Source organism: Mandrillus leucophaeus, unplaced genomic scaffold (assembly GCF_000951045.1).
Source record: "Mandrillus leucophaeus isolate KB7577 unplaced genomic scaffold, Mleu.le_1.0 Scaffold1212, whole genome shotgun sequence".
NCBI classification, from domain to species: Eukaryota; Metazoa; Chordata; class Mammalia; order Primates; family Cercopithecidae; genus Mandrillus; species Mandrillus leucophaeus.
The window spans coordinates 97,177-112,216 of record NW_012100455.1 but is presented as its reverse complement, the minus strand read 5'-3'; the positions used below and the strand labels follow the sequence as shown (position 1 = coordinate 112,216).

General features: G+C 35.0%; 1 protein-coding gene across 1 annotated transcript; it reads right to left on the bottom strand.

Moving 5' to 3' along the window:
- Positions 1-6,739: 6,739 nt before the first annotated feature.
- On the bottom strand, positions 6,740-7,693 carry LOC105533003 (putative olfactory receptor 52P1). The gene has a single exon (XM_011971342.1). The coding sequence runs from the start codon at positions 7,691-7,693 to the stop codon at positions 6,740-6,742; it is 954 nt and encodes a 317-aa protein (XP_011826732.1).
- Positions 7,694-15,040: the final 7,347 nt, after the last annotated feature.

The window sequence follows — 15,040 nt, the reverse complement described above, 5'->3', positions numbered from 1 at the left end:
CACTCTGTCGCCCAGGCTGGAGTGCAGTGGCGTGATCGGGTTCATGCCACTCTCCTGCCTCAGCCTCCCGAGTAGCTGGGACTACAGGCGCCCACCACCATGCCCGGCTAATTTTTTGTATATTTAGTAGAGACGGGGTTTCACCGTGTTAGCCAGCATGGTCTCGATCTCCTGACCTTGTGATCCACCCACCTCGGCCTCCCAAAGTGCTGGGATTACAGGCGTGAGCCACCGCCCCTGGCTAGAATATGTTTTTTAAAAATTGTTTCTAGCATAAGTTATAAAACCAGAAACCAACTTTTAATGTAAGTTCACAAGGTTATTCCATAAAAGGTAGGTTGTTGAATACATACGTTTGTGTACATATGTGCATGTGCGTGTGTGTGTGAATGTGTGTGTATGTATCCTCCAGGATTATTTGATTACTCTTCTCCACTGCCAAGTCGTATTATAATTCAAATACCCACATGTCTCTTAGAAATGTTTAATATCATTTACATGTTTACATATCTTTCTCCTTTATTTCCACTTACTTTACGTTGGATACTATTTTACAATTCATAATATATTGCAGATTATAGTAAAAATAACTGCTCTCTATAAATCCTCAAATGATCATTTTTCACTGTAGCCTTCAGGAAAATGTGCACATGTGGAAATGGTTAAAAATATGATAGTGTTGGCCAGGTGCGGTGGCTCACGCCTGTAAACCCAGCACTTTGGGAGGCTGAGGTGGGTGGATCACGAGGTCAGGAGATCCAGACCATCCTGGCTAACATGGTGAAACCCCATCTCTACTAAAAATACAAAAAGAAATTCACTGGGCACGGTGGCGGGCGCCTGTAGTCCCAGCTGCTCGGGAGGCTGAGGCTGGAGAATGGCCTGAACCCAGGAGGCGGAGCCTGGAGTGAGCCGAGATCGCGCCACTGCACTCCAGCCTGGGCGACAGAGCGACTGGGCGACAGAGCGAGACTCCGTCTCAAAACAAAACAAACAAACAAACAAACAAAAAATATGATAGTGTTTGCCATTGAATCAGGAAGCTCTCTGTGTCAAGTTGGCAGTTATGGTTGCTTTATAACAGGCTATTTGAGTGCTCAACATGCCCCTCCAGTCTGGAGGGCTGATAGGTTCTTTAGGAGATTTAATATCAAAGAAAGAGGGACCTGGGAAAAGTCTAAACACAAAGCAGTAGCCATATCCCTCTGGCACAGCCATGTTAACACTGTAAACTCCTTGGAGCTTCTATGTGCTTAGTGTTCCTGTGTTTCTCCTATAAAGACCATAGTCTCCAGAGACTGTCCCATGGTGGCCAGTCAAATAAGATGCCAGGGATACCAATAAAATATGTAGTTTACTTTCAAAATCAAAAAGAAAACTGATAAATGAAAATTAATTTAATGTAGACAAGCTATCCGAAATTTAAGAGAAAAACATTTCAAGCTCTTTTTCTAAAGCATTATTTTTCTCATTCTTTTCTCTTTCTGTTCCTCGGAGAGCATAATTTCAATTGACCTATGATGAAATTTACTGCTTCTTTCTTCTGATATCCATATCTGCTGTTGACCCCTATGTAATCATTTTTAACTTTAGTTGTTTTTTACAACTCTAGTTTTTAAATATTTTTACTAACTTAATTCTTTCTTGAGTTATTGTTGCCATGCTTTTATAAAGGTTCTTCAACTATCATTTCCTTTATTGCTTGATATTTAAAATGACTAAGTTCTACTTATTTCCTTCTTTAGTCAAACATCTGTTACCCCTCAGGAAAGCTGCTGCTGTTGAAATTTTCCCCCTCTGTATATAAACTATACTATCCTGTTCCCTGTGTGTCTTGTATATTTTTTGAATACCGAAAATTTTTATATAATATAATGTGTCAGTTGTAAAAATTGGCTTCCTTTCTATCCTCAGTAATGTTTCAGTTGTTTTGTTGTTGCTACTTTTTGTTGTTGTTGCTGTTATTGACCTTCTTAGATTAATTCTATTAATTACATAAAGTATTTATTTCTCATAGTGTGTGGACTCACAGTTCTCTCTTTGCTACCTCAGTGATTCACTAGTAATTATTCAGAGATCTCCTTAAATATCTTGATCCAATAATTTTTCTACTCTTTGCCAAGGGAATCCCTGTATGGTGGTATAGCACTCCTTCAACATTTTGGCAGCTTACAACTTCATCTTAGACTTCATGTCCCCTTGTGCATGTCCTCAAGATGACCCAGACATGAGAGGTGGAGACACTTGCAGGTCTTTCCTGGCTATATGCACAGCCCTGAACATGCCCATTGCCTTGTAAACTACAAGGAATATGTCAGAGCTTTTCAAAATTTTCTATGGAGATCTCATTTCTAAAGTCTTCCTTTTAAGTTTTCAGCCAGACTCTTGTTTGCCCCAACTAGTATTACAATATCAGACAACATCAGACAAATGTGATGCAAAACAATCAGGCAACTGTGATGTTAAGCAATTGCCTCTGATTGTTCTTAGTAAATGCATTGGTGATAGGCTTTCTTGCACACAGTGAGCTGAGAATCAGATCAAAGGACAATGCACCTGAGTGTTTTTTTGTTTGTTTGAGGAGCTAACAGAGGTCTAATAGTAATAATGCTTGAGATGAGGAGAATTTTTGTGGAGTTCCAATACTGCTCTGCCCCTTTTGTTGACCATATGCCTACAAGTTTTTACAGTTACTATATTTCTGAAAGTGATGGTTTTCAAGAATATTGCAGTATTTCTTAGAGGAATTGAAGTAAGACAAATTAAAATGTTGCAAGTACTTCCCTTATTATTAAAGCTTAGCAGTTTTCTTTTGAATAAATGGTCCTCAAATTTTTGCTAGTTTTTGCTTAAGTTCCAGGATTCTGAAAATATTGGTTTTAATATTGTTACTGGTGATTTTTAAATTATTTTATAAATTAGTAGATTTACCAAGATATAAGTGCTTTTTCAGAAGTCATTCCTCACTCACCTTAATTTATGAAGCATTTTTCCTTTAAACATATAGACTAATAGAATAAATTTTTATTAAAAATTTAAAAATATATTACTATGTTTACTGATTTGAAATGTTTCTAATAGGAAATAATCAGTAATCCTTATTACTAATTCAGGAATATTATTTGCCTTCTTTTCCCTGAGTACATTAAGATTATTTTTAGCCATTACCTATTTCACTGTCTCATTATATTTAGCAATTACCTATCTCACTGTCATATATGGAAGTGTGGCACTTTTGTATGTTTATCCTCACTGTAATTTATTGAATTTCTTGAACCTGGGTCAGTATTTTTGCTAAAACTAAAAAGAAATAGGCAATTGCTTAATCTTATTCTCCTTTTACTAGTTGTCCAATTATTTTGTAGACAGCTTGGTATTGTTGCAGAGATTCCTAACGCTTTGTTCATTAAAAAATATTTTATTTCATTCACTTTTGGTGGAATTTTTTAAATTTTAATACCTCTAATTTTTCTAATCTTTTTTAGTATCTAATAATATGCAGTGAAGCCCAAGCAAAGTATTTATTTCATATTTGTATTTTTATTTCTATAGTTATTATTTTGTACTTTGTTATACTTATTTATCTGTGGCAGTTCTCCATTTATTTGCTTATTATAATCAGTTTTTTCTTTAGTGTTTTATGTATTCATAAAAGTATATCTGCTAATTCCAGTATTTATGTTATAATTTTAGCATCTAAATATCTGTAATATCTGCAAGCATGTATTTATTTATTTATCTGCTATTAGTCATTTGTCTCTTTCTTTACCTACTTAGCATTTGTTTCATGCTTAACATTATAAGTGCTACAATAATGAAAGTTTGTATTTTTTAATTCTTCTTGAAATATTTGCATTTTTAAATGATTTATTAACTTCTATTTTAAGTTTGGGCATACATGTGCAAGTCTGTGATATGGGTAAACTCGTATTTTGTCCTGCTAGAGAATTAATTACACTAGAAGATTGCCTTGATTCTTTCCAAGTTTCCTTTTAGGTTTCCGTACCATAATTCTAGAGTTGCCATTAATCTACTGCTAATGTGGTTTAATTATTAAGGATTAACCATTAGGATAGTCAGTTCCAACTGACTGCAGGCAATGTTCAGAGAGATCTCTTCACTCTAGTTGGTCAGTACTCTAACATCTCCTGGCACTGAGTAATTCCTCGCTTCCCTAAGTATCTCACACCATCCCAGTTGCTTTACTCTCCCAGACTTTTGTTTTGCACAAGTGCAGTTTACAGATTATGGGAATTTATATGCAGATTTCTTAACTCTTTTCTGGCAACTTTCTTCCTCTCCAGTACCTTGCCCTGAAGATTCTAGCTACCACAGTTACATTATACTGTAATCCTTTCTTCCTCACCCAGCACAACTGAAGGTCTCAGTGTGTATTCTGCTTCTTTTTACGTTAGGAAACTACAAATAGAATTCTAGTGAGAATGTAAATGTCACTTCATGGGTTTCTCTTTGTGGAAGGATAGTATTTTACAAGCATAAGTATATATATTGACCATTGTCTGAAACATTTTCTTCTTATATTGTGTTCAATTGTATTTACTCTCCATGACTCTAGTATATAGGAATTTCAATTGTCATACTTGAGTTATATAGCAACTAACCCCTAGAAACATAGTTTCAGTTTCAGTAATAAAGCTGTATGAACTGTGAGCAATTTCATTATACATGGTCTTTGATGCTACTTCTTCAATCTACAAAATACTGTGTAAATAACAGATGTGCATGATCCATGACAAATCACATCATTTATTTCAAAGTCTTTCATAATGGCTTAATGTACATCTGTTCTTCACTTCACACGTAGACTGTGCCACGTCAAAAAGTATTGCCTCCTTATGTCTGAATGATAATCCTTTGTGATTCAGGAATTCGCGGGGATATTTCATGACATTAAAGTGCCAATAATAAATGTTGAACATCATCCAAACTTAACAGTACAACAATTTGCCAACGTATAGAAAAGATGCTTGCTCTAAGACATCTAAGACAAGCACTGTTTAAACTACTCTCAGTAGTGTGTTTTTATAAAGAAATAAAATGTTTTAAATCTCAATGTTTCTAATGTTTTAAATTACAGTGTACTGAATACATATTAGTTTCACTAATTTCCTATATATTTACACATTTATAACTAACAGTAATTTTGACAAAATTGTCAGGGCTTTGTAGTGGAAAAAAGATGATTGATTTAATGAATACTTCTGAGTCTGCTGAATCTGTGTATGTAAAAGTCAGAACTCTTCTGCCACAATGTATGCTAAATTGGTTCCATATGCAGTGCTAATGCAAACATAGAAAGTAAAATAAAAAAATAAACTTTTTATGGGAAAACATAAGAAAACTTATAGTGTACAGATAGTTCTCACATGGGACACAAAAGACACTAATCATAAAAGAAAAAAATGCTACGTTGAACTATATTCAAATATGAACTTTGGACCATCAAAACATAATTGTTCTGTGTTTGTTTTTGTACTGGTACTGTATTATTTTAATTACAATAGCCTAATAATATAGTTTGAAGTTGGATAATGTGATGCCTCTGGCTTTGTGGTTTTTGTTTTGTTTTGTTTTAGTTAGAATGTTTTGGCTTTTCAAGCTTTTTCCTGGTTCCATATTAATTTTAGAATAGTTTTTTTTTTTTTTTCTTTTTCTGTGAATAGAGACGTTGCAGGTTTGACAGAAATACCGGTGGTCTTTCACCTCCTTCGTTGGTTGTATTACTATGTATTAAAATTTTTGTGGCTGTTATCAATGAGATTGTGTTCTTGATTTGACTCTTACCTTGAATGTTATTAGTGTATCAAAATGACACATGGACCAAAGAATAGAGAACTCAGAAATAAAGCTGCAGACCCACAATCATCTGATCTTTAACAAAGTTGAGGAAAACAAGTACTAGGGAAAGAACTCTCCATTTAATAAATAGTGCTGGGATAACTGGTTAGCCGTATGTGAAAGAATGAAACTGGCCGTCTACATTTACCCATAATTAACTCAAGATAGATTAAAGATTTGAATAAAAGATTCCAAACTATAAAAATCCTAGAAAAAAATAAAACTAGCAAATACCCTTCTCAACAGTGATCTTGGCAAATAATTTATGGGTATGCCCCTGAAATCTATTGCCAAAAAAAACCCCCAAAATATCAGAAATGGGACCCTCTGTATCTAAAATAAAATTTTAAATTTTTTAAAAAGACATAATTAATATAGTAATAAGACAATCCATAGTTTTAAAAAACTATTTCCAATACATATAGCTAATAAAACTTATGTATCCTAAATATACCATGCCCAGTGGTGACATCATTTTTCAAAAAGAAGTCTGATCAAACAAACTGAAATTCTTCAATTTTTTTGTAACACTTATTTAGTTATTTCACATTTGTGGATGAAATATAAAATAATAACAAAATTATCAATATTAAATCATATATAAAGTAATAAAATAATTATTAAAATATATTAAATGTCTTCCATGTGGCAAACTTTGACAATTTCTGATTTATTTTTATTTCAAATAGATATGAACGGAAAACATAAAAAATTGACAAAAGGTAGTATTAAACGAAGTGAATGTACAACATCAACTATTTCTGCTACAAGGCATATAAGAAGCAAGAAAGAGAACTTTGGAGATCTGATTTGAGGTATTCCGCAGGGTAACCATGTCTTTAAGAGCCAGAATACAAACTAGGGCTGGTATTTCCATGTTTTACTTACTAGAAATCTTTTTCTTTGAGAAAAACAGACCCATCACTTGGTCTCTAATCTGCTTGGTCTTGACACCATATACCAGGGGATTGACTGTGGGGGGAACTAGAAGGTACAAACTTGCAAAAATTATGTGGATACTTGGAGGTACCTTCTTGCCAATGCGGTGAGTTAGGAAGCTAAAAAGTGCAGGCATATAGAAGACAAGAATAGTGCAGACATGGGCAGCACAGGTGCCCAGTGCTTTAGAGCGGGCATTCTGGGAAGAAAGACGAAAGACTGCCTGAAGGATTTTGATATAGGACGTGGCAATGAGCCCTAGGTCCAATATCACCACTGAAAGGGCCACAGAGATTCCATATGCTCTGTTAATGAAGGTATTGGCGCTGGCCAACTTCACCACAGCCATGTGCTCACAATACGCGTGATTGATGACATATTTGGTGTAATACGGTAGCCTCTTAATAAGAAGAGGAGAGGGCAAAACCATTAGGATAGCTCGAATTACACCAATGGCACTCACTTTAACAACCACTGGTGTCGTCAGGATGGTTGTATAACGCAGTGGGATACAAATAGCTACAAAGCGGTCAAAGGCCATGGCAACAAGAAGGGCTGACTCAATAATGCAAAATGTGTGGATGAAATACATTTGTGCTAGGCAGATATTAAAGACAACCCTGTGAGCATCAAACCAGAAGATTCCAAGCATTTTGGGTGCTGTGGAAGAGGCAAGAGCCATGTCATTCACTGCCAGCATGCAAAGGAAAAAATACATAGGCTGCTGGAGGCTTGGTTCTAGCTTGACAGTAATAACGATTACACTGTTCCCCAGCAGGGTCAGGACAAACAGGAGGAAGACAGGGATGCCAATCCAGCAGTGAAAATCTTGCAAACCAGGAATACCAATCAGGAAGAAGGATGAGATGTGGTAATGTGTAGCATTGTCTCCCATGTTAAAACTTGAGAAGTTGTATGTTTAATTCAAAGTAGGCAGGCAAAGCAGGATTACAATGCAATTTTTCCATGATTCTGCATGTGGGAGAATCCAGGCTTACTGTGTAATAGCCTACCTGAAGAGCTGACATACATTTCCTGGTAAACCATTTCACCATTCTGAGTTCCCACATATTCTTCTGAAAATGAGAAGATTTAGTGTATTTATTATTTTATTTTTTCTGAGTTTTGAAAGTTCATTTAATTCTACTACATAATTTCTATTTCCTCTAAGAAAAGTAGATAGTAATAATGTAACCTCATCCTGTGCCAAAGCAAGTGTTGGATTCTGTGACACCAACAGTCTTAGAACAAAAATCAAGCTGTGTTTTCAAGGAAATTTACATAAAATATGAAGACAAAGACACATGAACACACACATTCATGCACAAAATGATTAACAGGTGTTTCAACATGCAACTACTTTTAAATAATACTGTTATCCTTAGGAAGTATAACTTAATCAGTAATTCAGAATAAGATTTCCTAACACTAAAGAATTAAAAAAATCAAAATTAATGACAATATATGCTTTATTATGCATCAAAGGCAAATGTATGCGTATTTTAGGTTAACTACTTAAGAAGATTTAAAGATGAACAGAGTAACACAACCATGTAAAAGTAATGAGAGATTTTATTTCCCAATTCCAGCAAATGGTTTAAAATTGCAATAAATAAGAACATCAGTTAATAAGTCCAGCTTATTTTCTACAAATTGAGGGATTTAATCTATAGACTCAGCTCTGCCTCTGGCTCTTGCATCCACCTGCATTATGAGAGTAAAGAGCAAAGCATCTATAAATCAGCCTTTTAAAAAATATATACAGCAAGAGTAGCTTCTGATGACTCTTGCTCTGACCATATCCTTTAATTTTGATAACAGCTCTCTATCTTTCTTCCTAGAATCCAGTGTCTACCTCCCACCAAGAGTGTAGAATACTTGCTACACACTTATATTTTCTCCTGTTATGGCAATTTCTGGTCCTAAACTTCACTGATGTAAAAGATTAAGATATCTTGATGAATATATCCTTATCACATATTGTTATAAATATTAACATGTATTTCTAATGACAATGCTTCTTGCCTCGACGTCCAAATAATACCTGTGTGGGAGAATGTTTTCTTGTTTATGGTATCTGCGTTCTACAATTAAAGATATACTATGCTGGGCCTATGTAAGTGAGAGACTGAAGTGTTTCATAGTAAAGAATTGAAAAAAGTTACTGTGTCACAAAACATGTTAGAAACACTCAGAGCTTCAACTCCTATTAGAACACAGAGTCATGGAACAGATGAAGCCGTAACCCCACAGATAAGAACTTACACAAAATGAGCAAATATTTAACATTCAAAGCATGAAAGCTTTAAAAGTATTTATTAAGTTTTGCTCTTTGCAACTCCTTAAATGGCCGTTTTTCATTTGTAATTACGCTCTGCCATGTACCATTAATGTATTCGTTTCTGGGAGAATCAGATACACAAGATGCCACTGGAAAATAATAGGGTATAATGTTATAATGTTAAGCATAGAGTTGTAGTTATAAGAAACAACTTAAGCCACCTAGAAATGTATACATAGATTTTAGTGAAGCAACATTGCTTAAGATTACAAACAAGCATAATTGTGCTTGGTAAATACATATAAATATTTAAAAACCATTATCATTTAGTTTCCCATGAATTTACTTATAAGATGGCAACATTTCTAATCTATACCAAGAGGAAAGAAGTAAAGTGACTTCCCGCTAACCAAGAGATGCTTTCTATTTGGGTGTCCGAAGTGAGACACCAAGAAATTTATGGAGAATACCTCCCAAAGTGTGATCTGCTTGTGCAGTCAACCATCCCTCATAGAAAGTCTTCTCTGTTTCCTCTCAGGCTTAATTTGAATGAAACTCTAGAGACATCCATTTGTTTCAATAAGGCCATTCTTGACATTATCTTCAGCAGACAGTCAGCCAAGGCAATAGGAATATCTTCCCAAACCTCTGTAACTACATGTTGGCACCATTATTCTATCTGTTTCTGAACCAGATAAATACCTGATTCCTTCTGAGAGCCTGGGCTTTGATTGTTTGCTTGTTTCTGGGTCAGTCCACAAAGCCCCTTGCTGGAACCTGCCAGTTCAGCATAGATGACTGTATTTCAGTATCATGGTATTTTCTATGCAGTCTTTATTGAAAGTACTACATATTATATATATCAATGCATTTTAGTGACATCACATAAATATACCTCAAACTAAATTCAGTGAGTTCTTTCATTCTCCTCTACTTGATTGTATTTTATTTGGTGGAAACAACAGCCACCCAGCCATTAAAGTAAGAAATCCCAGCATTATCCTTGTCTCTTTTATTTAACTCTAATACTTCAGACAAGCAGTCATTAAGTGTCTCATAGAACTCTTACCGTATTATTTGCATTTTGTTTATTTTTCTGTCAGCCTCCTTCATCAGACTGTGAGCACCAAAAAGAAGGTGCAGAATTCCAGCAAACTCGCAATAAATTTCCAGAGGAGATCAGATGTTCCTGTAGATCTTCTCTAGTCTCTTAATAATTTCACAGATGTTTATTCTTGTTCCTGAAGCTTCCGACTTTAGAGATGGTCAGTCTATTTACAGTTTTTGCCTACCCTTCATTCACTTCAGCTTCCTTCTTAGAATATCTTCCTATAAAATTGTTTTTAGCATGAGTTGCATAACCAGACACTACCCTTTAGTATAACTTTTCAATGTTTTTCCTTGAAAAGTAACATATTGACTACAGCTTTGTGTGTGTGTGTATATGTGTGTGTGTGTTTGTGTGTATTTGTGTGTGTGTGTGTATCTTCTAGGATGATTTACTCCTCTACTAGAAATTCACATTAATTCAAATGTCCACATGTCTTTTAGAAATGTGTAACATTATTTACATGTTTATACATTTTCCTTTCTCATTTACTTCCACCTGCTTTATCTTGAATACCATCTTACAGTACATAATATAGTGCAGATTGGAATTAAAAACCTGTTGTAACTTATTTTCTGCAAAATCACAAATGATCATTTTTCACTGCAGCATCTAGGGAGATATCCATATGTGGAAATGGTTAAAAACTATGACAGCATTTATCATTAAAGCAGAAAGTCTCTCTGGCAAGTTGGTAGTTATAGTTGCTTTGTAATAGGCTACACAAATGCTCAGGAGTCCCCTCAAGTTTGGAAAGCTGTTATGTCCCTTAGGAGACAGAAAATCAAAAGTAAAAGGGAAACAAACATACAGCAATGTTCCTCTGGCACAGCCATGTTCACATTGTATGCTCCCTGGAGCTTATATGTGCTTAGTGTTCATGCATTTCTCCTATGAAGACCAGAGTCTCCAGAGACTGTCTTATGGTGACCAGTTAAATGATATGCCTGAGGTGCCAATCAAATGTGTAGTTAACTGGAGAAATCTAAAAGAAAACTAAGAAGTGTACATTAACTTAGTGCAGGCAAGCTGTTTGAAAATTAAGAAAAACACATTGCAAATTATTTCTTAAGACAATTTTTCTTTATTCTTTCTTTCTGTTCCTCACAGAGGACAATTTCATTTGACCTATGTTGATATTTATTGCTTCTTTCTTCTGTTAGCTCATATCTGCTGTTGAGCCTTAGGTAATCATTTTTAACTGTAGTTATTTTTTACAAGCCTAGATTTTCTATACTTTTAATAATTTAATCTTGCTTGAATTCTTATTGCCATACATTTTAAAAGATCCTTCAATTATCATTTCCTTTATCCCTTTATATTTGCAATGATTAAGATGAAATTATTTCCTTCTTTAGTCAAACATCTGGTACCCCCAAGGACTGTTTCTATTGACATTCCCCCCTCTGTATATGAACTATATTCTCTGGTGTCCCTGTGTGTCTTCTACGTTTCCGAATATTGAAAACTTTCATATAACATAGTGTGCAGTTGGAAAAGTTGACTTTCTTTCTCTCTGGAATAATATTTCAGTTGTTGATGTTGTTGTTTTGCTACTTTTTGTTGTTGTTTCTGTTAGTGACGTTCTTTAGATTAATTCTATAAGTAATATATAAAGTATTTATTTCTTACATTATGTGAACTCACAGTCCATGCTTTGCTACTTTAGTGATCTATTAGCAATTATTCAGAGATCTCCTTAAATACCTTAAACCAATATTTTTTCTACTCTTTGCCAAGGGAATCCGTGTATGTGGTATGGCACTCCTTCAACATTTTGGCAGCTTACACCTCCATCTTAGACTTCTTGGCCCCTTGTGCATGTCCTCAAGATGACCCAGACATGAGAGGAGGAAATACTTGCAGGTCTTTCCTGGCTATATGCACAGCCCTGAACATGCCCATTGCCTTGTACATTACAAAGAATATGTCAGAGCTTTCTAAAATTTTCTATGGATATCTCATTTTTAAAGTCTTCTTTTTATGTTTTAAACCAGGCACTTGTTTGCCGCAACTAGTATTACAATATCAGACAAATGTGATGTTAAACAATGAGGCAACTGTAATATTAAGCAATTGCCTCTGATTGTTTTCAATAAATGTATTGGTAATAGGCTTTCTTGCATATAGTGAGCTGAGAGTCTTACCTTGAATGTTATTAGTGTATCAGAATGATACATGGACCAATGGAATAGATTAGAGAACTCAGAAACAAAGCTGCAGACCTACAATCATCTGATCTTTAACAAAGCTGAGAAAACCAAGTTTTAAGGAAAGAACTCTCCATTCCGTAAATGGTGGTGGGATAACTGGTTAGCCATATGCGAAAGAAGGAACTGGACCTCTGCCTTTCACCATATCCAAAAATTAACTCAAGATAGATTAGAGATTTGAATGTAAGACTATAAAAATCCTGGGGAAAAAAACTAGGAAATACCCTTCTCAACAGTGATCTTGGCAAATAATTTATGGCTATGTCCCTGAAATCTATTACAACAGCAACAACAACAACAACAAAAATCAGAAATGGGAGCCAATTAAACTAAAGAGTTTTGGTGCAGCAAAAGAAACTATCAACAGAGTAGACAGACAACCTACAGAATAGAAGAATACATTCACATCTGACAAAGTTCTAAAATCCAGAATCTCTAAGGTAAGTAAACAAATCAACAAGCCAAAAAAAAAAACCCCAATAAAATGTTAGTAGCGAACCAGAACACTTTTTATTTTTCTTTGAGACAGGATCTGGCTCTGTCACCCAGGCTGTAGTGCAGTGGCACTAACACAGCTCACTGCTGCCTCGACCTCCCAGGCTCAAGCAATCCTCCTGCCTCAGCCTTCTGGGTAGTTGGGACAAAGGCATGCACCACCATGTACAACTATTTTAAATTTAGACTGGATCTCACTCTATTGACCAGGCTGATCTCAAACTGCTAGCCTCAAGCAGTCCTCTCACTTGAGCTCCCAAAGTGCTGGGATTACAAGTGTGAGCCATGACACACATCCAAACACACACTTCTTAAAACAAGACATACAAGTAGCCAGCAAACATATGTGAAAGTGTTCTTCATCACTAATCATCAAAGAAATGCACATCAAAACACCAATAAGATAACATCTCACACCAGTTAGAGTGGCTACTATTAAAAAGTAAAATAATAATAGATGCTGGTGAGGCTGCAGAGAAGATGGAAGGCTTATGAATTGTTGTTGGGAAGTAAATTAGTTCAGACCCTGTGGAAAGTAGTTTAGAGATTTCTCAAAGAATTTAAAACACAGCTATCATTCAACCTAGCACAATTGCTGGATACATACCCACAGAAAAAATAATTTTTTCTACCAAAAACACACATGTACTCATATGTTCACTGCAGCGTTATTCATAACAGTAAAGACATGGAATCAACCTAGGTGCCTATCATCAGTAAATTGAATAAAGAAAATGTGGTACATACACATCATGGAATACTATACAGCCATAAAAAAGGATGAAATAATGTCCTTTGCAGCAAGATGAATACAGCTGGTGGTCATAATCCTAAGCATGATTAACACTTGCACAGAAAATAAAATACCACATGATCTCATTTTTATAAGTGGGAGCTAAACATTGGGCATTCAAGGACATAAAGATGAGAACAGTAGACACTGTGGATGGCTAGAGGGCAGGGGAAGGTGGGAACACAGGTTGAAAACTACCTATTGGGCACTACGCTCACTCCTTGAGTGATGGAATTTACAATCCAAACTTCAGCATCAGACAATATACTCTTGCAACAAACCTGCACATGTACCCTTTGTCTCCAAAATAAAATCTAAATTTTTTTATAAAACATAATTAAAAAGAGTAATAAGACAATCCATTGCTTTAAAAACTATTTCTAATACATATATCTAACAAAAGTTATGTATCCTAAATATAAATTAAAAAGATAGAAAATTCCAAATAAGTAAAATGAGATGGCACAAAAAATATTCCAAAGTCATGAATGCAGGGATAGCGTAGACAATAATAATGAAAAGAGATGAACTACCTTCTTCCTTCTGTTTCAACTGAGTTAGAAAGTTAAATATAAAGATTTGACAATAGAAAGAAGACAAAATTGTGTAAATTAACATTATGTATTAAACAAGAACTATTCATGGGCACTGCACTTAAAAATATAGGACAATGACAAAAAATATTTTCCTATGTACAAACATTAACTCTCTCCCCTACCTAACACTAGCTGCTACTACTACCACCACCACCACCACTACTATTCAATACTCACTTTTTCTCAAAAAACAAAAAATCTTGCCCAAATTCCTTTTCTTTATCCAAAACTTATTGCATGATCTTAATATCCCTCTAATCTGGAAGTTGCTAATGTTTGCCATTATGTTGCTTTTCCCATAGGAGTCCTTTTCTGCACTTTTCCCAATTATACGCTTATAGTACCCTCCTCATGCTCCTTGATAGTCTCCCATCATACCTTCTGGATCTCAGTTACAAATTTGTAAAAGCCTTTGTTACATGATTCAAACATTCTATAGTTCCATTTGAACTTCTATTATTCTTTTCACGTCCACAAAATGTATACAGATTAAACTTTTTCCATCATGCTACCCCCCTAGTTTCTCCATTTGCTTGTTCCAATTACAATGTCCATCCATTTTTGTAATCACACTGTGTTCCCTATCACCCAACATTTCTTCCCATTTTCTTTCCTCATCTATCATTTATTCTGTTACCTACTGAGTCGGTAGACTTTTTTTTTTTTTTAAGCACAACTCCTGTGAAACTACTCTTGTGAAGGCAGAAATGCTGCTAAACTGAAACAATCTTGGAGTAGTCCATTCTGACATTGCTA